At 43.7% G+C, this 27591-nt stretch overlaps 1 protein-coding gene across 1 annotated transcript; it reads right to left on the bottom strand.

Annotated features, from left to right (window-relative positions):
- Positions 1 to 11458: 11458 nt before the first annotated feature.
- Positions 11459 to 24251, bottom strand: LOC146394184 (alpha-2Db adrenergic receptor-like). The gene is made up of 3 exons (XM_084915935.1): positions 23557 to 24251; positions 22620 to 23466; positions 11459 to 12727 (listed from the first exon to the last, which is right to left on the bottom strand). The coding sequence occupies exons 2-3, from the start codon at positions 22944 to 22946 to the stop codon at positions 11582 to 11584; spliced, it is 1473 nt and encodes a 490-aa protein (XP_084772061.1). The 5' UTR covers positions 22947 to 23466; positions 23557 to 24251; the 3' UTR covers positions 11459 to 11581.
- Positions 24252 to 27591: the final 3340 nt, after the last annotated feature.

Below are 27591 nucleotides of genomic sequence, written 5' to 3'. Positions count from 1 at the left end.
CACATGATGAATAACAAGAAGCTTTGCTACAAGAAGACGACATGTGGAGTGTAAGTGTTCCTGTCCCGTCTGTAAAGACGTGTTATCTGTGGCCTTTTTCATAGATTTGAGTAAAGAAATGTTGAAGAAGTGTTATTGGCATGGTGTTGGGTCTATATTGTGTGAGAGAGAGAAGATGAATATGCTCAAAGAGCATTTTCTTAAATTTATTAAGCAGTTGAAGGTTCAAGTTTAAAGAAAACGTCAGCCGTGTCTCTGTGCTCGCTCAGGAGAGCGCCACACTCAGAGTAATGCTTTTTATTATGTGTGAAAAACAGGACACTAAGGTCCAAACAGTTTAGGGTGGCCTGACATCAGCTCAGGTTTCTTCTTCTGTAGCTTTTCGGCCACTTCACCCATCACCATGGCAACCACCTCTTGTCCTATAAGAGCTGTTTTATGACTGACAGGGAGTTTGTTCCTTCCTTGAAGGAGTCCACTCTGCAGGTGGGGGAGAGTCACAGGAGAGGTGGAGAATAAACTTAACCTGGGTGTCTACTGTCTTGTGCACTCTGGGAGATGATTGAATGTTAGGGTGGGTACAGTTTCCTCTGCGGTGGGGTCAGGTGGGCTGCCCTGGGTCCTGTGGGGCTGGGCGGTCCTGCTGCCGTAGGCCCCGGTCTGGATGGGCCTGGCCTCCCTTGCCTTGGTGGGGGCCAAAGGACGGGGGTGCCTACTGGGGTCAGCGGGGGAGCTGGCCCCAGGGAGGGGCATCTTGCTCCTCCCTTCTTTTCCTCCCCATCCCCGGCTGCCTCCCTCTTCCCGCTCCAACACACCCACCCACACAAGTAGGGCCTTGGGGTGCGGGTGTGTCACCAGGATGCAGGGGAGGAATCCCCCCCTCCCCCCCTCCGTCCCCTTCTGGCCACCTGTGCCTCAATTTTACTCCACAACTTAGACATCCAGTGGACGGTCTGTGTATTCAACCCCACCTCTCAATTTTAAATCCATGTAGACATTGAGGGTTCTCGGGAGGGGCCGTGCTAACACCTGCTGCTCTCTGGCAGCAGCACCATGCTCTCTCGTGTTTTAAATGCACCTTAGAACAACACGCAGCAACACTACACATGAGCGAGAGGAGGGAGGTTTGGGGTCTTCACACACCCATGTTCTCTGCTGGCCATCGGGGCGGGGGCTGGGAAGAGGTGTTGGCCGTCTGATTGGGATCTGGGATGCGGGGCCTCCCTGCTGCTGCAGAGCCTGGGGCGGTCTGCTTGCCTCCACCCCGGGGGGAAGGGTAACATCTCCTGGAAAGGTGCCGTTTCCCCCTCCAGGGGTGAGGGTACCTGGACCCGGGGTATAGAGTTTGTTTGGGGAGTTTGATTGTGTGTACATCTCCATGTACGTCTATCCCTACGTTTGGTGAGTGCTGAGTATTTGTATATGTGTGCACGAGGGTGGGAATGCATGTTTGTGTCTGTGTGTGCCTGTTTGTCTGTGTCTATATGTCAGGTCGGGTCTTACACTCCACCTCTCTGGGAACTCCCAGGCCCTCCAAAGGCCTATCTCCCCTCACCACACTCCCTCCGGTAACTGATGCCCTCAGGGGTCGGTGCGTTGGTGGTTCTTGGTGTCCGGGGCTGGGCGCTCAGGTATGTACCAGCTCACTCCCGGTGACTACTTGGCGGGGCCTGGTGCCTGTTGCTCGGTCAGGCCTCTTCCAGGGCAAAGGGGGCCCTCGGGCCTCCGGCCTCGGGCTTCCGGCCTCTGGGCCTGCGGCTCGGTTCACTCTGGCACAGCTGGCTGCCGGCAGAGCCGGCGGGCACGCCACTGCAGCCCCCTCTGGCTTCTGCTCCGTGGCTACTGGGTGACCCCTCATCTGGGGCTCTCCTCAGCTCTTCCCAGGAGGGTGGCACGGATGCCCGTCCGGTGGTCCTCCTTGGGCTCTTGCACTCTAGGGCCTCTGGATGTCTGGAGCCTGGATCTCCTCCATGCCTGCTTCATGCCCTGGGGGACGGGGCTATGGCTCTCTAGATCCTCTAGCAGACCATTACATGGGGAAACCTTTTGAATACAAGCGCGCTGATCCACACAGGTGTGCACACAGGTGTTCACTGTTCATAGACAGAAACTACACCTTTATTGGCTGCTATTTCCAAGCACATTGTGCGCTGTCGGTCCTGCTTGCTGCACAACAACATTCAATATTTAGTATTTACTGCTGTTTACACTTAGCTAGATTAACATGATGGTGTTGTGTTTAGTATGTTGCTCTGTTGTTTTTTTTTTGCTTGTTTTCTCTTCTAGCCTTCGTCATGCTGTTCAGGTTGCCTAGCAACCATGATACTAACCGCGAGAAACGTTACATACAGCTTTGATTGACAGAAATGAAGGAGAAAAAATGTTTTGTTGGTCATTCATTTTTGTCATGACATCACTTTGATTAGTTGAGTATCTGAGGCTGAAACCACGGGACTGTAAAACATGATTGTTGGGCTTCATTTCTGTACTGAACAGTCATTTCAAGATTAGCTAGTAAATAACAATTAGCTAATGTTGTTCATGAGACTAAAATCATCTCACTGTGGTAATGTAAATATAATATGGACAATATTATATGTATTGTCAGATTATTATGATATATATATATATATATATATATATATATACACACACACACACACACACACACATATATATACACATATTACAGGATATATTACAGCAGTGAGCTTGAACTCTGGGTCAAAGATTCAAGTTGCAGTTATTTATATTTCCTATCACCTTAAATCTTCACTCAAAGACAAGTATCTTTGACAGTGTATTATACATAAGAGACAAATATTGTTCGTTTAATATGTTGGCATTATTACATTTGGCTCAATGCTTACATACATGTGTAAAAAGGAAAATGTACGAGCTGTGAAAACCATTTCTGATAGAATGAAGAGTAAGCTGATATATTAAATATTCCTTTATTGGGTGAGAAAATCAGACCATGTCATAACTGCTTTAAGTCACACAGAATAGATATCAGAGCCTTTAACAGGCTGACTTCTGCTAAATGGGTCAAACTGGGCAGAAAGTATACAAACACATAACATCCTTATAGAATATGATGTAACACTATAGATCAACTTACCTCAGAATATATAAAGCATATAAACAATTACAGCAATATGATGCAACAAACACAGCAGTACTACTAATCCAAAATACTCAAAGCTTCATAGAACTGAAACAAACATTTATTTTTAGCTCCATTCTGCTGCTGATACACACTTTAGGTTTCTGAACATTAAACTTGTTGCTGCCTTTCATAGTTTGTAACTTGAAGGCCCTGAGTACTTTCTCCCACACTGAAAACACTGGAATGATCAAATTATTTGAACATTACCTAATAAGACTGATTCAGGACAGACAATTAGTTATTTTAAACTTTTCTAGCAGTCCTTCACAAACAGGGAACAGTCTGTCTATTCTCTCCATCTGTCAGCTGCTGCTGGCTCTTCCTCCTCCTCTTCCTCACACACTGCTGAGTTTGTCCTGGTGGATCATCAGGGGTGCAAAGCCTCACAGATGATGTGCAGCAGTGGGTCCCTCAGTCTGTCCTCACTCTGGACACTTGCAGTTGTCACACATGGAAATCAAATGTGTGATAAGCTGCAGGATTCAAACAGTGTAACTTATAAATACATGTTCATACTTTTATTACACAATCAGAGAGAAAGAAAAAGAGAGAGAGTGCAGGACAGACAGACAGGTGACAGTCTCAGGTGTATACACTGCTACAAAACAGCACAAGAGAAGGAGGATTTAGTGTCTGTGTTATTACGAGTGCTAAACAAGAAAAGTTCTCAGATGGTACAGTGGACACATGTGTGACTCCTGTGATTAAAGCATCTTTCTTTCAGCTTAACGAGTGAACCGTCAGCTCGTTCAAACACACCTTAAAGTCAGTTTGGCTCGACACCACCGAACAGAGGCAGCAATATAGCATAGCTAACATTAACAGTGCAGTGAATCCTGCTTGTGCCGTGATATTCAGGACTGCAAACCGAGCAGCATCACTGACTTTCAGCTTGTTGTGTTTGTGGATATATGACTGACTTTAATTATCCATAAAATCATCACATTCTCTGTAAGATTAAGGTCAACTATATATATATATATATATATATATATATATATTTAGGAGTAAAGGCTTTAAAACCAAGTTAATGCTGGAAGTACAAACATCACTAATGTCACATAACTTTGCCGACTTGTGGCCAACAGTAATGTTTTAATGTTCTTCGTTATTAAACATTCGCACATAAATAAGTGACATCATATTCAGTACTTTGACAGTTCACTCTTCGGCCGCTCCCTTCTGCCGTATTTTGCGGCAAGATTATCCACACCCACCACCGCGCGATGAATTGTGGGATATATGGGACCACGAAGCGTGCACCGGACCACGCTTGATATTTGGGGAAATCGACGGCGCATTTGGAGTATGCATTTGAAGTACACTTTGAATTGGGACAGCCGTCGTCGCGTGGCGGTGACGTAATCGCACTCAAAATGCGTACTTCAAGCGTGCAGACCCTGAATTGGGACACAGCCTTTGTCTCTGCTCGCGTGGTGTCACCCGGTCATCGGTTACTTCCTGTTTTACTTTGGTGGTCTTGCATTTCTTGTGCTTTGTATCCAGGCCTACTTCCCTTGTCTTGTCTTCAGTGATTAGCCAAAGCTGTGTTTCCACCTGTTCCCTTTCCCCCTCGTTATCTGTGTTTCTATACCGTTTGTTGTGTTCTCCCTCATGGCCGTGTTTCCCTTGTAGTATGCTTTCACAGAAGCTTCCTAGTTTCCTAATTTACTCCTGACCTGCTTTTCTTTGTGTTTTGTAAGAGCTCAACAATAAAGCTGCTCTTGAATTTATTCCTCACCTTCAAGTCCTGCATTTTGGGTCCAGCCCGTCCCTGACATGGCATTACAATGTATGACAGATTAAAACGAGCACAACATTCACAGTGTGCTGTAGGAAGGATTGTAGTCTCTGCACATACATGAAGAAAAATTACATTGTTGGTCCAATGTCCATTTTTAACATGTTCAGCCTGTGAGAATCTGGAGAAAATGAAGGAGAGGCTCAACATCCTTCAGTCAGAGCTGTCGTCATACGTGGAAACCTTTTGCGTCCATGACGTTTGTGTTTAATATAAATATAATAAAGAATAAATTTACTGAATTTTCACTGTGTGTGTGTGTGTGTGTGTTGGTGGCGTGTATATTTTTCCTTAACACACCAGCAAACAGCAGAGGACATTTTGGTGATGAATAGAGAAGCAAAAATAAAACGGTCTGCCCTGCTCCATGAATCTGATGATGAGGTAGAACCAGCAGACAGATGGGGCGTCTTCACTGATGTTTTTCTGTGACAGCTGCCCTTTCATGATATTTGGCTTGTATTTTGTTTTAGTTAAGAGCACTGTCAGTTTATTTCAATTCAGTTATATTTGTATAAAGCCAAATCACAACAACAGTTCCCTTCTGGAGCTTTATATTGTAAGAAAAAGACCCATCAATAATAAAGAGAACTTCCCAACAATCATATGACCCCCTATGAGCAAGCACCTTAATGACAGTGGGAAGGAAAAACTCCCTTTTAACAGGAAGAAACCTCCGGCAGAACCAGGCTCAGGGAGGGGCGGGGCCATCTGCTGTGAGTGGTTGGGGAGTACAAGTAACAAGTATGATTCAATGCAGAGAGGTCTATTAACATATAGTGAGTGAAGAAGAAACACCCAGTGCATCATGGGAATCCCCCAGCAGCCTACAACTAAAGGAGGATTTGGGGTCACCTGATCCAGCCCTAACTATATCTTAAAATCTTCAAAAAGTAGAGATAGTCTGTCTTCCAAATGGAGCCTCTGTGTGTATTTTTAAATATATCTCGCTGTAAATGACTCGCAGTTGATGAAACTGCAATGATTGATAGCTTTTATCGTAGCCCATTGTCGCACCAGTAAAGCACCTGCATGTGTTACTTTTTTGACATCCTAGCTATTTAAATGTTTTCTACAATTGTCGCCTTTCACTGATTTTGTTTTTTTCTCTGGCCTCAGTTTAAAAAATGGAATTTGATCTGGAAGACGTTGTGGCTCAGCCTAGCATCGCTGCTTGTTCTGTCTGTGCCTGTATCCTCCGGCAGTTAGAGTTAGACACACGTGCTCTGCTTAGAGGTAAGTATGAGTTTCAGATCTGTGGAATGGGGGAAGAAAATAAAAGGGAAACACTTCAGAAATAGTGCTCCGTCTTCATTATTGCAGTCTGTGTTCACAGACAAAGCAAAGGAGATCTGTGCTTGAACGAAAAAAATGTTTTAAAGTCCAATGTGTGCCATTTATATCCATGTGACAAATTCTGTTTCCATGGACAAATAATTCAATCTCTGTAATCATTGGTAACACTTTGGTGTTTTGTGTGGTTTTTCTTTCCTAAAATGATTTTTCTTTTTGAAACGATGAGGTCATTAGGCAACTTAAAGCTCTAAGTGATTACATCACCATATAGCGTATGTACTTCCTATTTTATGTGCAGGAAAGGAGTGTGTCACCCACACACAACATCGCTGTAACCATACAGCTGCTTTCCTGCATTTATATTGGCAGGATATGAGCGCTGTTGGAAAGCATTTAGGTGAATGAGGCAAGTTGTACAAAGTGTTTTGAGCAAGTAGATAAGCACCAGTCTATTCACAGCCCAAGTGTCACTTACCTTCATTTGTAGGACACGCCCATCTGCTCTTTGATTGGTCAGTCTCCTCCAGCTGCTGACGCACTGAAAAAATATTCTTTGTGCTCAAGAAACAAAATCAAAGGTTGATTTATTCAGATAATGAAATATTAAAGAAAATGCTCTTGGGATAAACTGACTGTATAGTAATCATGCACATTTATTGGACCAGCTCTCCTTAAACTCTTATATCTCACACTGTAACTATGTAACAAAGTGACATGGAAAATTTACATGTAATGAAATTATTCAAATCCTCTTTTAGGGAAGTTTTTTTTCACTGTGTTGTCAGGCCAGCAGAGGGGGAAAGTAGCCAAGTACAGTTACTTAAGTATAATTTAGATGCACTTCACTCACATTTACACACCTCCCGTTTGGTCTTCTTCACAAACTGTATATACTGTAAGGCTGCAAAGCACAATAACTTGTGTCCAACATCTTCAGTAGTCTGATAATGGATGCATTTAATATTTTATATGTTAAAATTGGACTGAAAATTTCAAATTTGTTTCTGGAAAAACACAAATGTATCAGTACATGAAATGATCTGTCCTTAGAAAAGCCTTAGTTTTAGCTTGAAAAACACTTTTTTACAATATCACACTCTGACTTCAGCTGTCACATGGTTTAATGTTTTTAGGCTGAGACTGAAATAATGAGCGAATGCATTTGATGCTTCACCAGTGCTCCACTCACTGATGAGAAAACAATTTAATCAAATTATGAATGTCTTGGATTTCCTTAGAGTCATATCTGTTTGATCCACGTTAGGATTTTGTCTCGTCCTTCAGATAATTCTGCAGGCTGCACTTTACCACAGCTTTGTAAAACACATGCGATTATTTTCACATTAAGGGACTCGCTGCACTTTCTTCTTTGCTTAAATAATTGCAGCTTGTCTCTTTCTCTATTATACTGGAATCTCACAGGCTCGCTATTCACATACAAAACTACAATTAATAATCTATAGCATCCTGTTCTTTTGTGCTCGATGCATTTATTTCTTTTCCTTTTTCATTTAATTATTTGTTTCACATCACAAACAAAAATAATGCCTTTGTTTATTTGATTGTGCACCAAAGGCCCAGGGACACAGAGCTGGTCTTTGTGAAGCAGACAAACTGCTGCGAGTTTATGCTTTGCTTTTGTAATGCTATAGCACTACAGCCTCTTTCGGCTTCGCTCGGGATAGTGGATTATGTTTGAAATCAAAGTACTTTGTCCTCCTGCGTGCTTCTGATCACGGCGTCCCCCCTTTTTAGGTTGAATGTAAACGTCCTGTCGAGTCATGTCCGCTCTCAATCAATCAAATGTTGAGATGTGACCAGAACATGGTAATGAGATTTGGAAAATTGTGAAAGAGGGAAGGGGAATGAGATGCAGCAAATGGTCTGGCCTGTTGGAAACGAGTCTCCGCTGTATCACTAAAATAAGCCATAAGCAGAATGCCACAGTAGAGCTACAGAGAGGTGAAATAGGCACAGCTGGAATGCTGATGTGATAAGGACAGGTGAGGCGTTTCGATATAACTTACTGAGGTCATGTCCTTCAGTTGGCCTGGAAATATGTTGGGGTTGCTGCCATGCTGTGGTATAATAGAGGAAATCATAGCATAGTCCCCTCTGAAACTGTTCCTCACAGCATGCACATGGACACATCAGCAGTGTCACGGTGCATTAATACGATACAATGTATCCAAATGGGGCCTGTGAGAAGACCAGCGTAAGTTTGCACTGTACTGTTGAGCATGCAGAGTACTCACCCCTTAAATCTTTTCCTCTGTTATTCCCTGTTTGTTTGTTCCGTTAAGTTTAAGGACCACGGAAAGTTCCCTTTCCTGGTGTTCAATGAGAGCTACATTCCCACAGAAGGATAGATGATAGTGGAAGTCTGGCTTTCATGCTACGGTAAAAACTGAGGCAGAGGGATGAGAGCGTTGCAACGTGTTCCTCTGCGTGTGATCTTCTGGTGTTTGCCGACTCACAGATATACATGTGGCCTTGATCTAGTGCCCTTCTAATTTTTGAGTAGACAGGAAGGAGGCTCCCTTCACCACATTATCCACCATATTTACTTCATATTGCATGTGATGCTCACATACTAAAGTGAGATTTTATTGCCATTTGATTAAAAGTTGTTACAAAAACATCCTCATTTTGATTCATAGTTTATTTTTAATGGTACATTATTTTCGTTCTGGCTTGTAGCTGCTCAATTACACCCACACAGTGAGTGACAGCTTAGTATGAAAAGTGCTGTGGACATGTTGCTTCACTGGGACACAACAGCACGAACCTTCAGGCTGGGCCCAGGACCTCGTCTCCATGTGCTTCACTGTGATCTGTGAGCCTATAAATAAATGAGCTGCTAAATTTCGAAACGTTCTGTTTTATCTATTTATAGCTGAGTTTTGCTGGAGGAAAAAGAATCATTATTCTTATTTGGCGGTAAGATGGTTAAGGGTAAAAGACGCATTGATTAATGACACATACCTTGTTTCCTCTCTATTTAAAAACACAGTATTGACCAACACATTTCCAGCCCTCCGTTGAGGTTGCTCGTACGTCACAGATATTTTCCTACAATTCCTACATTCTTGAGCAGGAAGCTGCATCCACAACTATGTTTTAAAGTAAGCATATTTTTTCCCAGCTGTGCGATAGACTCTAGAAATATCCAGGGTCCATTCAGCTACTTGCCCTGTGATAGCTGACATATGGGCCAGCTCCCTGGGCTGCCCGACCCAGAGTCTCCTGGGGATGATCTTTGCTTCAGGGTCTCATTGCTGCTTTTTGTGGATGATGTGATTTTTATTTTTGCTCCATCAGGTGGTGTCCTCCAGCTCACACTGGGGTACTTCTTTTTTGAATGAGAGGTGGCAGAAATGAGAATTAGCACTTCCATGGTTCTCAGACTTGAAAGTGCTTAAAAGGAGGATGAGTCATTGCCCCAAATGGAAAGAAGTTAAGTATTTCAAGCTCTTGTTGACAACTGAGGAGAATGCATGTCCGCAGTTAAGTGGACGAGCTGTGGACAATGACCAAAAGGGGCTTTGATCATAATGCACAAAATGGAATTTGTGTTATTTTTCATAGAAGTCAATGCAACTGGAAGTCTTTCTGCAACAAGAGGAATCCAGTAAAAAGAATTGCAGTTTATGGCACTGGCAGATATGTCCATCTTATATGTGAGCGGGGTGCAGTGGTTGAATACGCCGCCCCTACATGTGCCAAAGTGTTTGTGACCAAGACACTAAGAGCCAAGTTGCTCCACGTGGCAGGGAAGCACCTTGGTGGCAGCTCCTTACATGTCATACTGTGTATGTGCATCCATTTTATTTAATTTTTAAAAATATTTTTTGGCATGTAAGTGCAGGCTGTTTACTTACAATCCTATGAATGCCCGAGAACACTCGTGACCATGTAGTCATCTGCATATCCAGACATGTTTGTGTGTTATGTGGCTCACCAAATACAAAGCTGATCTGGATTGGTACTCTAAGAGAGACTTTCTGTTATGCCTGCTGTTCCAGCCTGTACATGGATATATCAGTTGTGGCTCCTCTAGCTGCTGTGTATTTTGGCACACCCCCTTGTGGCATATATCGTATGATAATGCAGACTCTTCATTTTTCACCCAGCCTCTCACAAATGAATATGTTTGATCTAAAGCAGCTCTTCGTTTTGGACCATCCTGCTTCCTTTTAGATTTTGTTAGGGATGAGGTTCTTACATAACTTTAAAGTTATTGTCAAGAATGATGTTGCATAGCAACTGGAGCAATTTTTGTGTATGATTACTCACAGTTGCACTACCAATACCTGTGTCTGTGCTTCATGCTTGAAAAGATATATCAGACTTGATTATAATCTGTTTTATCTTAACTGAAAAGTCATTTATGACGGTTTTTTTTGCACAAACTGTGGTAGCGCCTGATTAACCACACTGTCTGTCCAGTTATCTGCAGCTTAGCTTCACGTCGGCCCCTTCGGGCTCCTTACCAAATACAGTAGAAAGGTAAAAGCTGAGTTACATCGCCAGCAGTCCTGAGCTTCCATCTTAAACGTCAGAGGATAATTATCCAATGCTGAATGAGCCTGAGGTTGATTATTTTTAGTGGTTAGAGTCTTGGGTGTAGTTAAGCTCTGCCTTTTCTTTCTCTCTCTTTCTGTTCAGCCCGTTTGCTACTGTAGCTGTGCATGCATTTTAATGCCTTTGCCCCCAAGCTGTATAGTGTCAACAGAACACTGTTGCTGCATGAAAAACTGGCACATTTCTTACAGCTTTTTCTGTCTCCACCTAAAGTTAAAGTTTAAACTTTGTGCCAGTGGTGTTTAATTACTCTCAGGCACAGAAATCCATTAAAAACACTGTGTGTGTTATTCAAAGCGCAGTGGTTTGTTCTACCCCTCACATTCCTTAAAGCCTTTTTTCGGTCAATAACAGGATTGCAGAGGCAGTCTGCCTGCTTGCTACAGACATGGAAGAACCACGGGGACGTTGTTCGCTGCCCCGTGGACGTTTTCCTCTAATTAACATTCAAGTTCAGGCACAATCCAGGTTGTAATGTTGAACTGTTATTGCATCAAGGAGGCAGAAACACCTGCCTTTAATCATCTTCCTCTGTGGGTTTACACTAGAATAGAAAGTGATGATTTAATAAATTAGCGAGTGGTTGAATAATGAATCAATGCTCCGGCTGTATGACAAGCCCTTTAATGTCGATATGACAGCACAGTGGAAAACAGGATTAAAACTGTGTGTCCACAGTTGCGTTTTATTGCGTGTCAGTGTGTGCGCTCACACACACACGCTCAGACATCTTAGGTTCGTTTATGAGTCTGGAATAAAATCTTCTTGAAGGCCCTTCTGAAGTCTCGGTTAAAAATGGTGTAGATGATGGGATTCAGGCAGCTGTTGCAGTACCCGATCCAGAAGAAGAGGTTGAAGAGAGTGTCAGGGATGATGCACTTCTCCCTGCAGACAGCATGGAGGCTGTAAGTGAAGAAAAACGGGAACCAGCAGAGGACAAATACGCCCATCACCACTGCCAGGACAAATGTGAAGCGCTTCTCCCTCATTTGAGCCACTTTGTTTTTGGATAGAGACGCGTGTCTGCTGCGGACGGGCACCGGAGACGGGAGAAGGAAATGGTTGGAGCCGTGGTCCGATGATGCCCACGATATGGAGGCACAGGAAGTAGGGGGCACAGAAGGAGGGGGTTTCAAAGTGTTTGCTGCTCCCTCTGCGTCCTTTCCCTCATCTGTTTTCACCCTCCCACCGCCTCTCCTGGGGAAGCGGAGCGATGAGGAAAAGGACAAGGATGTTTTTATTTCACCGTGGCAGCTCCGTTCCTCTAAGTCAATCTCATCCAGCTCTCCTCTCCTGTGAGTGCTGCTGTTGCTGTCGATGTTGGAAGAACTGTGTCGGGCGGGGGGCCGCGGGCTGTCCAGCTCGTACTGAGGACAGCCCTTCCTTTGGCAAACCCTGGACGTGCCCACGAAGCACGTCTCGGACTGCGACGGCTGCCGCTCCATCACGTTCTTCGCCACGAACACAGTGGAGGCCCGCTGCTTAGCAACGCGGTATATCTTACAGTAAACGAGTATCATGATGACTCCCGGGGCGAAGAAGGACACCAGGCAGGAGGAGAGGATGTACCATGTCTGGTTGTTGAGGAGACACTCCTGTGTGTGCGTGTTATTCTCACGGTACGTCCCCAGATCCTCTTTGTGGGTCATTAGCAGCGGTGGGGACGAGATGACAATAGATATGAGCCACACGATGCTGATCATCGTTTTGATCCGCCGGGGAGTACGTTTGCGGTTGTAGCTCACCGCTTTGGTGACGGACCAGTATCGGTCAAGGCTGATGGCACACAGGTGGACAATGGAGGAAGTGCAAAAGAGGACGTCCAGAGCCAGGTAGAAGGAGCACCAGGTGGAACCAAAGTACCAGTAGCCCATGACCTGGAAGGAGGACAAAGTGATTAAGACGTGTACGAAGAAAAGTGCTTATTCCTCAGTCAGCATCTGTCAGCAGGGAATCGCTTAATCGAATATTTCACTGCAGTATAAATATTCTGTCAGTACCTCATAACTGCCACACTGGCTCCTGCTTTTTTACTCTGGAGGCTCTCACAGCGGCTGCTGCTCTGGTCTTCCTCCAGCCAGTTCAAAACTGATGTGAGCCAGTAATCTTTTCCCAGAAATATTCATCAACCCCCCCCCCCCCCCCCCCCCCCCCAAGTCTGTCCTTTTCCAATGTCCCTTTTCATCTGCCCCCTGCTTGGTAAAAACAAAAAGTAGCACATGTTACCCTGTTGCACTCCTAGTTTATCGATTTAGAGGTGTGAAATGAGCCTGCATGTTAGATGAGGGTTAAAATAAATTGACTGTTTTTATTTGCAAGATCAGCACACAATCATGAACAGCAATTCCTAAAACCGGGCCAACAGTTCTTCTTACTTTTCAAGCTGCTGATCATAGCTGTGGCAGACTGAAATAACAGAATACAACAGGATCTTTAAGTGCAGTAAACAGAAAGACAGACAGTGAGATAAATGGGAGGGAAAGCCACAAAAGTCCAGGAGCACAAATCAGTAGTTTCATTTCAACACTATTGTTGTTAAACTGTAAATCTTTATATGGAAGGATCACGATGGAATATTCCATCGTTTTCTTTGAACATCGTACTTCTTGAATTTCAGGCGGTGGGGTGAAGCTGGCTTCAAGAACAGATAAACAGTTATGAAGATAAGCACTCAGCCGTAGACTGAGGTGTAAGCGCAGCATTTCTCACAGATTCCATTTATACACAAGACACAAGCGCACTTTAAAAGTGTTGCAAACATCTCATTTTATGAAATACCTTTTCTGTAAATTGCCTAACTTCTAATAATTAATAGATTAGTACAATTGTCTGTCTCTCCAGCGAGTCTCCCGTCACATTGAAAGACGCCAACTCCAACATGTTGGACTGCAGCTGGAGCCTGTACTCCTTGTTCTGTTCATTAGCCTCCGAGTGCCTAGCGAAGCACCACGTGGTTGATGGTTAGAGTGGCCCCCTTCTCGTCTCCACCAACTGCAGTCCAAGACAACAACATCAAAGACCACTGTAACCATGACCATCCATCAGCAGGGAACATAAGCCATGCTAGACAGTTAAAATAAGGGCTTTGTAGTTAACTGGTAAGTCTACATATTAGTGCAGTTTCTTTGTGTTCTCTCCAGTCTCATCTCTTTTCCTTGTCAGAGTACCTGGTACAATAGCCGTGTCCAAATTCAGAGGCTGCATCTTCCTGAGGACCCGGCCTTCGTGGTCTACGTGGGCCGGGTCCTCCAAAGGCCAGGTAGGCCAGAAGTGAGTGGCTGTGAAATTGGACGGTCTAGCCAATAACATTTTTAAGTTATCTAAGTGACTTATGTATCATGTTTAACCTGAGTAGTGAAAGACCGCAGGGGTTTGAAAACGATTTGCCGGGACTTCGCCGTTCTCGCCGGCTCTAGTGAGCCTTGAACACCCGGCTAGCTATCGAGCTGGTGGGTAACAGACGTCTCCGAAAACGTCTGAGCACTTTTACAAATATGCGCTTTGAAGTTTACACAGCAACATTTTCACTTGAAAATATCTTAAAAGTTTATTTTGTGACCCAGAAAGAGTAATAAGAGTAATATTAAAACTAAGTAGCTGCCGCCATTGTTGGAAACTGGAATTGGCCGTCTGAGCCACGCTATGAATCCCACGAGGGATACACCCGACCCATCCTTTAAATGCTGGGCGATCGTGGCTCAAGAGTTGGGTGTTCGTCTTGTAATCGGAAGGTTGCCGGTTCGAGTCCCGGCTGGGACAGTCTCGGTCGTTGTGTCCTTGTGCAAGACACTTCACCTACCCCCTACTGGTGATGGCCAGAGGGGTAGATGGCGCGATATGTCAGCCTCGCCTCTGTCAGTCTGCCCCAGGGCAGCTGTGGCTACAACTGTAGCTGCCTCCACCAGTGTGTGAATGAATAGTGGTATTATAAAGCGCTTTGAGGGGTCCCAAAAAGCGCTATATAAATGCAATCCATTATTATTATTATCCTTTAAATGGAAAAGGAGGGAAAAGGAGGACGCAATTTTGGACCGCCTTCATCGCGTCGCTGTGATGTAATCGACCTACAAACGTGGCCTCAGGAGCATGCAGCCCATGAATTTGGACACCCCCAATGACTCCCCTCATAACTCCACCCATCCTTCAGCTGAAGAAAGAGGTAGCAGACGAGACTAGGTAAGAACTAGTTACAATGTAACGAGTTAAGTAGGAGACTAAAGACGGCTCAAAGTACCAGGATGACTGTGGTGTGAGAGTGAATACAAAGACCTGAGCAGGAAGGAACAGAAAGTACTACAGATATGAAGCCATGTCTAACACAATACAGCTGCAGGATCATTTCAAGGAATAATAGCTAATGAAAAGCAGGAACAAAGCACCAGGCAGTTATTGCTGAGAGCAGAGGAGAACATCAGAGTGGATTCAGCAGCTACACATCAAACAGGTGCCTCCGAACTTGAGCGAGGGGAAACAATTAATTAAATTGTTCAGAATTATTTGTCACTTTTTTTAACAAGCCAAGATGTTGACACTCTACTTCTCACACGTTTTCATGCAGAACGCGAGCCAGAGAGCGTCTCTTCATTACTCAGTAAGACGTTCAAATTCATTTTATGTTTCCAGCTCAAAGGACAACAAACACTTCCAAGTAAAACATGAACGTTTCTCCATATCAGCCCTGACTGGGCTTCTCCGCTCAGTTACTCAGTTACAATATCATGGTCCAGGCTGTCCGTCAGTGTGTAAGGTGTGTTTTTCCTACTTCCTGTCTACCTCGCCTGCCTCTCCTCACCTGCAGGTCATCGGCAGTACTTAAGGAGCAGCTCAGACCTTCACTCTTCGCCAGATCGTCGGCTACGCTGTAGCGGTAAATTAGCCTTAATGGTCGGTTTGACCTTTGTTACTTCCTGTGAGACGGACATCTTATTTTATTAGGATCCTCTATCCAACAAGAATGGGTCAACACTCGTCTTCCTGCAGCAACTGTCCGTTTAGTTCCCAAACATTTACTGACCGATGTTTCAAAGATGGGAGATGTTAGACTGTGGTAACCATGGCTCCGTGTGAGCATCTTTAGCTGTTTTGTGTTATTACCATCAAAAACAAAATGACTCAAAATGCTTCATTTTCTGAATTGAACCATTTGATGGTTTCTATGTTCTGTTGTAAATAACATGGGTTTATGAGATTCTGCAAAAAGAGCATTCTCTCTAACATGAATCAAAATCCACACGTCCACCACCATAAATAATGATATTAAAAATGTACCTGAAGTTACACCAACAGGCACCTCTGTGTGTTTGCACCCAGCACATGTTTCAGTACTCACTGGTATTACTTATGCAGGTTTTTCCTACAAACTCAGGGGTTTTCACAACAGGCCACATGCTCCCATACCCACGATGCATCATTCGATCCCTTTAAGACCTTTCTAACTAACCCTCACACACACATGCACACTCACAATCTGAGAGATGCATCGGGGGTTTGGTACATTACCTTGCCCATTAAGGATTGGATGAGGCTCAGCTCCAATAATTGACCTTTGGTGTAGTAGATGACCTGCTCTACTTCCTCAGTCACAGGAGGAATCGATAACCCTCTGAGGTCTACATCAGCGTACTGAAGGCGGTGATCCTGACCCTCGCTCTAACCAAACACTACACTTAAAAAAACAAAAACAAAATTGATGTTTTGGGAAATATGTGATTAGCTTTTGCTGCATGTCAGCAAAGCGATCATGTCTTTGTTCCAGGTCTGCCAAGACTTTGTCTTTCAATAAACACAAAGCCTGCTGATTTCCTGGGGTTAGGGTTAGAGTTGTCCCTGACCTCAGAGCGTCAACATTCAGACTGCTCAATCCCAGCTTTAATTTCACACACTGCGCTCAATCCCCATCGGTGTTCGAGAAAATCTAGGAAATAATTCCATCCATGACCTTTATGCAAATGTATGAGCATGAGTGAATTTATGTGTCGGTCTTTTGTGGTGACAAGAAAGCTGTGTGCTTAGGTGAATGCACCTGAAAGAATCCAATCACAGAGATTGAGCTTCTTGTGTCGGGGCTCAGCCTTAGAGATAAGATGAGGAGATCAGTCAAAGCCATGAGGTGCTTCGGGCATCCTACTGGGATGCCTCATGGGTGTTTCTGTTGTGACGTGTTTTAGAAGGAGACCCCAGGACAGATCCAGGACACGCTGAAGAGACGGACTCTGAGCTGGGCCTCAGTATCTCCCCAGAAGAGCTGGAGGGGTTGTCAGGGCATCTTTGCTGCTGCCCCCAACATGCAGACCCCGTTAAGAAGTAGAAACTGAATGGATGGATGAAGTAAATTTGTTGCCATAAACAGCTGATGGGGCTCACACTTCCACAGGCTGCAATTATTACAAGGAGATGAGGGAAGGATATGATTTCATTCAATGTGCTTTAATCAAAGAGTAAAAAATGGAGAAATGTCTTCAACGTTTCTTGTGTCTCAGCAGCAGAGCAGAAGCTGCTGTGAACATTACATAAATTCATGTATGTTTTGTGCATTATTTATCATGTATTTGTTTCTTCTGCATGCTTCAAATGTTTTGAAAATGTCTGTTTTCCTTCTGGGTATTCCAAGGTCAAATCGGAAATGCATTTTTAAAAACAAGTGGATGGAAATGCTTCTCTTGATCCACAGCTGGATACTAATTCAAAATTCAGCACCAGAAGCTCCCACCCCACATATTTACCCCCGGCTTCATTGTGATGCAGTCTTTATGTGCATGCAGTGCATGTTTTTGGCCCAATGCTGGAGGGTTCCTTTAACCCTGTCATGCATGAATTATGACAACCTCAATCAGGATTTTTTTCTTAAGTATTTATTTTCATCTTTAGCCATGAAAAGATGAATAAAGTACTTATTGTTATTGCATTGCAATTATTGATGTACTAAAGTTGCTTTGAAGAGCAGCTGTAGACCTGGTCTCCAACTTCGAAGCATTCATTTCAAAAGCAACCAGTTCATTTTCACAGAGTTGCATTACTGGTCATGCTGTGGTCTCCTACCAGTGTTTCCCCAGTGTCACTGAAAGCCTAAAAGCCTGCTAATAGAAAATATGTAAAAAGGTCTGCACCATGTGATTCACAGTCCTTGGATCAGTCTTTATAAGTAAACTAAAGGCTTCGCTATATCTTCCACTACACTGCTTTCTTTTGTTGGCATTTTAATCGCAGTGATTAACCCTTTAAGACCTACCATAGAACCAAGTCCGCCAGAGCTTATATTATATGTTTACATGCTGTAGTGCCATTTTTAGGAGCATTTCAAGTTGCTATACATCAATACAACCATTGAAGCCTAAATTTTAATAATATGTATGCATTAAGTGCATAGTAATTACATAAATTGCAAAAAAGTGCAATAAACTACAAAAAAATTGAAAATCATTTTTGTTTTTTAACATATATTTCTAGTTAGAGAAATTTAAGAGGCTTATCCCTCAAAACTGTAAATACAAAAAAGTTGCACAAAATAGTTTCCCACCACAGGAAATTTATTTTGAGTGTCTTCATAGTTTTATTTTTGAAATACACCAATTTTTATACACTGCAGGAAAAACGAAAATAAATATTATAGTGCAAATTTGCAAAAAAGCAGCATATGCATCAAAATAAACTATTTCCAGCAGTGCAATATTAGTCCTAAGCATCCCAGAAACGACACAGAAAGTCATAAAGTCAAACATAACTTTTAAAAACACCAGTATAAGCTCATGAGGCCTTGATGGTAAAAAACTACATTTCCGCAAAATGACGTCACTTCCGGTTTTGGGCAGGTCATGGCGGACATGCGATAGTTCGTGCTGATGGACGTAGGAAGCTTTGTCGGATCGGCAAAGCGTGTTTCTGGAATATTATGTTTTTGTTGCTGCAAGTGCTTTTATGCAGTTTTTGCAAAGCTATATGTGGAAGGAAACCGGGACCTAGGACAAGCTGATGGCATAAGATGTAAGTACAACTCCTCCGGTTTCAAAATGCAAAAAAAATTATTGCGCTAGCTCACGTGGTTGCAGTGCTACAGGGATTTAAAAGTAGTTACGCAAAACGGAGCCTGCCCGCTCTGACCGGTTTTAAAGGGTTAAAAAAAACCACAAGTTGCCCTTTTTCTATTTGTCATTTATCCAAGTGAATGGTAAATATGGTAAATGGCCTGTATTTGTAAAGCGCTTTACTTAGTCCCTAAGGACCCCAAAGCGCTTTACACTACATTCAGTCATCCACCCATTCATACACTGGTGTGAACATTTCACATGACTTCATTTAGAAGACTCAGTGGAGGATTCCCAGTTGTTACAGCGTCTTTCTGTTGAGGTGTGAAGGTGGACACCCCCGTGAGTCTGTGAAGGTTCTCAGTCATCCAGGTCATCGTAGTCTAAGGAGCTTGGAAAGAAAAGCGTCTGGACTTCTTTAAGTTGCTTGAAGATGTTTCACCTCTCATCCGAGAAGCTTCTTCAGGTCAAATGGTGGAGAGTCCCAGATTGACCTCAGAAAATCACATGATAGGGTGGGGCTAGGTTTCACAGTGGGTTCACCTGAAACCTTGGCTGATTGTGACCCACACCCGTTTTCACACCATGGATCGTGTGATTAGGTAGAGGATCATTAGGGGGTCCTTTGGCCCTCTCGGGGGGGACAGTCCTACAGGGCTTAACTCTGGGACTCTCCACCATTTGACCCCAGAACTGAAGAAGCTTCTCGGATGAGAGGTGAAACGTCTTCAAGCAACTTAAAGAAGTCCAGACGCTTTTCTTTCCAAGCTCCTTAGACACCCCTGTGAGGTAATCCAGCTTTAAGTGAATGGTAAATGGTAAATGGCCTGTATTTGTATAGCGCTTTACTAGTCCCTAAGGACCCCAAAGCGCTTTACATATCCAGTCATCCACCCATTCACGCACACATTCACACACTGGTGATGGCAGCTACATTGTAGCCACAGCCGCCCTGGGGCGCACTGACAGAGGTGAAGTGATTCAAAATTAGTAATGCACATTTCTAAAAAATATGTTACTGTGTACATCAGCACTGAATATGAATAAATATGTGTTTGTGTTACAGTAAATTATTCATATACTACTATAGTAGGTATACAATTTAACAGTGTAGTGCATATCATTGCACTGCACTGAAGGTCCAACCAAGCATCAGAACGGGAGAGAAAGGAAAGAAAAGAAAACTGAGTACTTCAGAAACTGTTGATCTACTGGAATTTTTCCACACAAGCATCTATATAGTTCACAAAGAATGGCAGGAAAAAGACAAAACATCCAGTTAGTGGCAGTTCTCTAGAAAAAAAAAAAAGCTTCGTCTTTCCCAGAGGAGACAGCTCAGAGGAGGGGAACAGTAACTCAAACAACGACTCATTGCAACCAAAGTGTACAGAAGAGCATCTATGAATGCATCATACACTGGGCTTGGGCCACAGCAGCAGAAGACCACACCAAGTGCTAATCCTGTCAGCTAAGAGCAGTTTGCAAAGGCTCACCGAAGTGAACAATAAAAGGTTGGACAAATGTTGCCTGATCTCATGAGTCTGGATTTCTACTGAAACGACATGAAAGCATAGATCAATCCTTGAATAAGTGGTTCGAGGTACTTGTGGCGGTGATGGGAGATATTTTCTTGGCACACTTTGGCTCTTTACCAGCTGTGCGTCATTTAAATACCACAGCCCACCTGAGTATTGTTGCTGACCATGTCTATCTCTTTACAGCCACAGTGTACACATCTTCTGATGGCTGCTTACAGCAGGATATGCAAATGATCCCAATCAGGTTTCTTGAACATCACAGGCTTTGAGGGTCATTTCAAACAGATGAGCTACTTGGGTATGAGATTCCTATTTGATGCAATCTCGTGGTAATGGAGCGGAAAATGGGACAGACTTTGTCACAATGGTAGGAGGGCACGTTGCAATGCTGGGTTGAAAAGTGTCATGATCGGCTGTGTGCTGCAGGCAGGAAAGGACCCAAAGGCAGACTCGTAGGCGAGACTCAAACACAGGTTTACCCACTGAACGAATAAACTGTACAAAACTAAACTGGAAAATCTAATGAACTGAACACACAGAGACTCACACAACCATGAGGGAGATCGCAATGCCGGATAGAAGGAAACAAAGAGCTTAGACAGGGAACAACAAGGGAACAGGAAACACATGGGGAACTCAGCTGGAGACAGAGGATGCAAAGCTAAACACAACACATGAGACGAAGTACCTTCAGAGTAAGAGAAGCAAAACAAAACATGGTGTACACAGACAGGAGACTACCAAAGTAAAACAGGAAGTAACGCGAACACACGCACAGAGACATGACTGGGGAAACACGGATAAACATGACGGAGACATGACGGCAGAAACACAAGGAGGGAAGCACGACACCAGACCTCACAGCTAATATAAACACACACACACACACACAGAAAGAGACACAAAGCTAAACAGAGCAAGCTAGGCACTGCAGAATAAACTCAAGACTAACAAAGTGGACTTAAACATAAATCACATCACAAAAGGACAAAAACACAGGAAAACTCAAAACGCTGGGTTTTCTTGGACCATAACAAAAAGCTTTTTTTAATTCCAAAAAAATAAATTGCCTAAATAAATTTATTGGGTGACTGGACTTTAATTTAAAAAAAAAATGATGCAGAATAGTTGAGTCCACAGCACAGTCTGACTGGTACTGGGCTGTTCTGGCAGCTACACCTTACTCCAAGCAGTCATTTGTATTGATAGCGGCTTCAGCTGAAAACGTAGCAACACAAGAAGCACTAAGCTGTATTATACGGTGACCTGCTCTGAGGGAAGTGAGCTTTTGTGTACTCTAATGAATGCCATCAGGAGTTATTATGTATTACTAAATAACTCAGTACCTGCGAGACCAGTGTCCTTATTAGCTGTTCTATGTCGTATGATTGCACCTGTCATACGCCTAAATCAGGCCAACGTATTTTAACATACTGTAAATATTGTTTCATAAACAAGAATGAGTTTGGACTTTTGTTTCAGCCTTAACATTTATCAACATGATGACATGATTTACTGTTATCATGGCGTGCCTTAGGACGCATTAACAATGCGGTTTGGCCTCTGATGTACCTCATCACCAAACAGCACGAGGCTGCAAGCTCACGGGGCTCGGATCAGTCCCGTACGCTTGGTACTTGCAGAGGGTCGGTCTGTATAGCAGCCAGTGAGCACAGAGTGAGAGGATGATGAAAGTGAAGAGAGAGGGGAGAATGGGGGTGCCCTGAGGGTGACACTAAGTATGAGCAGAGGACAGAGAGAAAAATAGGATTGCATTTTTTTAGGCTTTTTATATCATGGAAATCATAAATACTCAAATGAAAATGAAGAAAATCATGCTCTCTTAACCTTGATACTCCCAGTGAAACTCATTTAACCATCAAATAATTGTAGACTGCAGTATATTGAGAAATGAAAGGAAAGGGCTGCACAGAGTCTACTCATCTGTCGGCAGACTCAGCGTTGCAGGAGCTCTGTGGTGAGCCCCTGCTTTGGTGCAGTGAACACTGTATTTTTTCACAAGAGAAGAATCGAGATGGAGAGAAACCTCCAGACCAAGTTTGAACAACATCTAAAATTATTGGACTTTCAGAGATTTGACCTGATCGGTGCTAATACAGCTATTAATTCTTGTTTGTAAACAGACAAGGAACAGGAACCGAATACATAGAAAACTGTGTGAAGTTGGAACTACAAAACAGTTGCCTCACCTCATTGGCTAGGGAGAAGGGGATGACCAGAGTTGCCACCAGTATGTCCGCTGAAGCCAGAGACACCAGGAAAAGGTTCTGAGGTGCCCTCAGGGCTCGACTGGTGAACACCGCCACCACGACCAGCACGTTCCCCACCACAGTCCCCAGGATGATGACCGTGACCACCAGCACGATAAACACCGACGCCACCTGCGAGTGAGGAGGTAGAGGAGGAGATCTGGACGAGCCAGAGGACGCCTGGCTGACATTCTCCAGAGAAGAGTTTGGTATCAACGTGGCCGGCGTGGTGGCCGTTACAGGCGTCAACGCCTCCGATGCGTCCATCCTGCTTAAACCACTGACGTTGTGATCTCCATTTTCACTGAAGACCAGTGCATGTGTCTTTATGTCACAAAAAAGCCAGCGAAAACACAGAAATGTCCCCCAAATATCTTCACCAACTTCAAAATATTAAAGTTTCAAAAAAAAGAAAAAGAAAAGATGATTTGTCTCTTGACAAAAATCGATTTCTGTCATTCTCACAGGACGATAACTATCCTGAATATTTCATACTATTATCCTCTGAAACATGCAGCTCAATATCAGTGGTCGTGCCCAAACACACTCTGCCACTACATGAAGGGTTTGCATGAGAAATTTCATTAAGAAAGAATTTCAAATCCCATCTTCTAAAGTCCCCACTTTTAAATTTTATATAAAAGCTACAGACTGACCTGTTTAACTCCAGTGAGCTGAAGGAACGAAGACAAGCATATGGCTGCGTGCTCTAGTTGGAGTGAGGACAGAAAGCCTATTTGGGATGCATGGTACCCTCATTCTGCTGCACTGGGGAAACAACCAGCGGCTGAAAAGTGGAGGGAAAAAAATACTCAAAAGAAAAGATTAAATCTTTAAAAATAAAAAAAAGAGTCAAGAAAAAAAAGCAGGTCCTCACTTTCATGCGAGTTATTGCTGAGCTGAGTGACGGTGCTGCTGCTGCTGCTGCTGCTGCCGCTGCCACTCACTGAGTCGGTACTGCTGGAATAGAGAAGAGAGGAGGAGGAGGAGGAGAGAGAGATGAAAAGAAGAAAGACTTGGACAGGAGCGAGAGAGAGGAAGAGGTGTTTGAAGGAGAAGAGGCAAGGAAAGAGCAAAGGAGTGAGACAGAAACGATGGATGAAGTGTGAGAGTGTGGGAGGAGGGAAAAGGGGAACACGGGAAGATATAGGAATGGGGAATGAAAAGGAAACTAATGAAGCTAGAGAGAGCAAGAAGAAGAAGATGAAGATGAAGATGAGATGAAAGAGGGGAACTGGAATTGGGAGGAAACTGAAAATAAGGGATCGTTAAAAAGAAAAGAAAGGGGAGAGGGGAAATGAAGGGTAAAGATGAACAGACAAAACAGGAAACAGAAAAGAAATGAGAAGGTGTAGAAAAAGGAAAGACTGCAGGGGCCTGTGGAGGAAAGAGGAAAAAGGAAGGATGAATGGCAGGAAGAAGAGGGGAGGAGAGGCGAGAAGAACAAGAGTAGTTATGTAAGAAAAAATAAAGACAGAGAAAAGGGAAAAAACAGAGGGGAAAGAACGGACAGGAAGATGAGGAAAACCGGGCAAAGCAGACAAGGAAAGACTGGAAGACAGGAAGAGATGAGGAAAACTATGACAGGCTCAAGAAAGAAGAGAGAAGGAAGTGGGAGGAGTAAGGAACTGAGTGTGAAGGAAGCAAAGAGAGAAAGGGAGAGTGGAAAGTGGGTAGAAGAGAAAGAAAAGAGGGGAGAGAAAGGAGAGGAGGTAGAGAAGGAAATGGAAAGGAGCCTCGGAGAAAAGAGAGAAAGAAGAGTTGTGTCAACTTCTGAGTGCTCACCAGTTTCCATTTATCCTGAGATGAGAGAAGTCAGAGCAAGGAGCCTTTTATTTAATCACTGATGCTCTTAATTTAGCTGCCTGGCACTGAGCGCTCACGTGTAGGCAGATCGACCAGAATCCGCCTGCACTGTGGTTACACTTCTCCTGCATGTGAATGCAACTCACCACAGTGACACTCGCACGCCTTTCACACCAGAGGTGGCTGAACTGTCACAGCCATGCGTGACAGGAATCCATGCAGGGAGGTAATCCTGTGGTGCCACGGCCCGTGGGCACCTTTACAGTGGATTAGTGGATACATACAGTCTGTCTTCTTGCTCTTACTGCCTCGCTGCATCAACACCATCAGGGATTCCTGAGGGAGCGTTCATATTAGCCATGTTTGGAGCCATTTATTCAACCTGTGGGGCTTTATGAGAATAATGAGAATAATGAATCTTCATGGAGGGAAATTAACGCATCACCACCAAATGCATTGTTGGTGGTGCTGTTCCATATGTGCTCTTCAAGCTAGCAAAGAGTGTTCCTCCTCTCCCAAGTCCAAAGCCCCATTTTGCTTTTTATTTTTTGAAGTGGTCCAGATCCACACAGAAATGTAGTGGTTTCTTTATTTACCCGTGCTCCTCCAAGTTTGATCAGATTTGGCTTGGTAGATTTTGGCCAACAAACAGACAAACAGTGATCGCCTACTTCTATTCTCTCCCTGGCAGAGGACGGAAAGAACAAGCCCAGGATCTGAGACACAGGGAGTGTTTCTGTTCACATCAGGCACTGAGAGCTGACTAAACAACCCCCAGAATCACTCCACCATGTATGCTAACATACTTGTATATATATAATGTGATCGTGTCCTTTTCCTAATTGTTGTAGGATACTAGATGTAGTGTTCCTGCTTCCACAACCTGCATTGAATCAGTGTGTTGCAGGTGATACTGATTGTACCATAGTTTAGTCATTTAACACACAGCACACTTTTCAGTTACTGAAGACAAATCTTGAATTTACAGTAAATCCCTCAGAACAAACCACAGTATTCATGACATGCTGTGGTTTCCTCCCATACACACCAGAGCACGAGAGCTTAGTGTGAATCCAACTTGGAAAAACACAGTGATGCTCATACAATAGTGGCTTCTTAATTAAAAGTCAAATTCCCCCGAAACACTCATACTGTTATTTCTTGCACACAAGAAAGCCACAATTCTTCTCACTCCAAGCTCGATGACTAAACTCATTGAAGAGAAAAACATCACATCATCTGCAAATAGTAGAGACAAGATCCTGATGCCATCAAAACAAACACCCTCTGCCCCCTGGCTCCACCTGGAAATTCTGTGGACCAATCGCTGACAAATGTTCTACGGGTCCAGAGGCTTTCTCACTGACTTTAATGCAGTCTTCTAGAGCCTTGAGAAACTCAGAGCAAATCTCATCCACTGTGAACAGAAAGCCACTTCAACCTTCTGAGTCATCTGATGGTTTGCCAGCTGACTGAACTTCTTGTTCTGTGCGTTTTCCTCTGCCACAGTCCAATGTGCTTTGCTGCTTTTACCTGCCAATAGTTAACGTCCTCAGTATAACAGCTGCCTTCACCTCCAGTGTCCACCGTCTGGTTAGGGGATTACCAGCACGGTAAGCACCATCTACCTCGTGACCACAACTCTCCAAGAGTCCAGTGAGGTGTGGATTGGGCATCAGCTGAAGGTGGAGACGTTTGAGAAGCCAAATCCATCTTTTATACAGTCGTCCCTCGTTTATCGCGGGAGTTACGTTCTAAAAATAATTCAATTCAATTCAATTCAATTTTATTTATATAGCGCCAAATCACAACAAAAGTCGCCTCAAGGCGCTTCATAGATACAGAGAAAAACCCAACAATCATATGACCCCCTATGAGCAAGCACTTTGGCGACAGTGGGAAGGAAAAACTCCCTTTTAACAGGAAGAAACCTCCGGCAGAACCAGGCTCAGGGAGGGGCGGCCATCTGCTGCGACCGGTTGGGGTGAGAGAAGGAAGACAGGATAAAAGACATGCTGTGGAAGAGAGACAGAGGTTAATAACAGATATGATTCAATGCAGAGAGGTCTATTAATACATAGTGAGTGAGAAAGGTGACTGGAAAGGAAAAACTCAATGCATCATGGGAATCCCCCGGCAGCCTACGTCTATTGCAGCATAACTAAGGGAGGATTCAGGGTCACCTGGTCCAGCCCTAACTATATGCTTTAGCAAAAAGGAAAGTTTTAAGCCTAATCTTAAAAGTAGAGATAGTGTCTGTCTCCCGAATCCAAACTGGAAGCTGGTTCCACAGAAGAGGGGCCTGAAAACTGAAGGCTCTGCCTCCCATTCTACTTTTAAATACTCTAGGAACAACAAGTAGGCCTGCAGAGCGAGAGCGAAGTGCTCTAATAGGGTGATATGGTGCTACAAGGTCATTAAGATAAGATGGCGCCTGATTATTTAAGACCTTGTATGTGAGGAGCAGGATTTTGAATTCAATTCTGGACTTAACAGGAAGCCAATGAAGGGAAGCCAAAACAGGAGAAATCTGCTCTCTCTTTCTAGTCCCTGTCAGGACTCTTGCTGCAGCATTTTGGATTAGCTGAAGGCTTTTCAGTGAGTTTTTTGGACATCCTGATAATAATGAATTACAGTAGTCCAGCCTGGAAGTAATAAATGCATGAACTAGTTTTTCAGCGTCACTCTGAGACAGGATATTTCTAATTTTAGAGATGTTGCGCAAATGGAAGAAAGCAGTCTTACATATTTGTTTAATATGTGCGTTGAAGGACATGTCCTGGTCAAAAATGACTCCAAGGTTCCTCACAGCGTTACTGGAGGCCAAGGTAATGCCATCCAGAGTATGAATCTGGTTAGATACCATATTTTTAAGATTTTCAGGGCCGAGTACAATAACCTCAGTTTTATCTGAATTAAGAAGCAGAAAGTTAGCGGCCATCCAGGTCTTTATGTCTTTAAGACATTCCTGCAGTTTAACTAATTGGTGTGTGCTATCTGGCTTCATGGACAAGATAGAGCTGGGTGTCATCGGCATAGCAGTGAAAATGTATGCTATGTCTTCTAATGATGCTGCCTAAGGGAAGCATGTATAATGTAAACAGAA

Source organism: Perissodus microlepis, chromosome 1 (genome assembly GCF_051167445.1).
Source record: "Perissodus microlepis isolate ML-2025 ecotype Zambia chromosome 1, ASM5116744v1, whole genome shotgun sequence".
NCBI classification, from domain to species: domain Eukaryota; kingdom Metazoa; phylum Chordata; class Actinopteri; order Cichliformes; family Cichlidae; genus Perissodus; species Perissodus microlepis.
Note: the sequence above shows the minus strand (reverse complement) of the source record. Positions and strands in the feature narration are given on the sequence as shown.

Coding starts and splice junctions, on each gene's coding strand:
- LOC146394184 (XM_084915935.1), bottom strand. CDS start 22,946: ATGGACGCATCGGAGGCGTTGACGCCTGTAACGGCCACCACGCCGGCC. Junction 12,728..22,619: donor CCTTCTCCCTAGCCAATGAG/GTGAGGCAACTG, acceptor TCCTCCTTCCAG/GTCATGGGCTACTGGTACTT.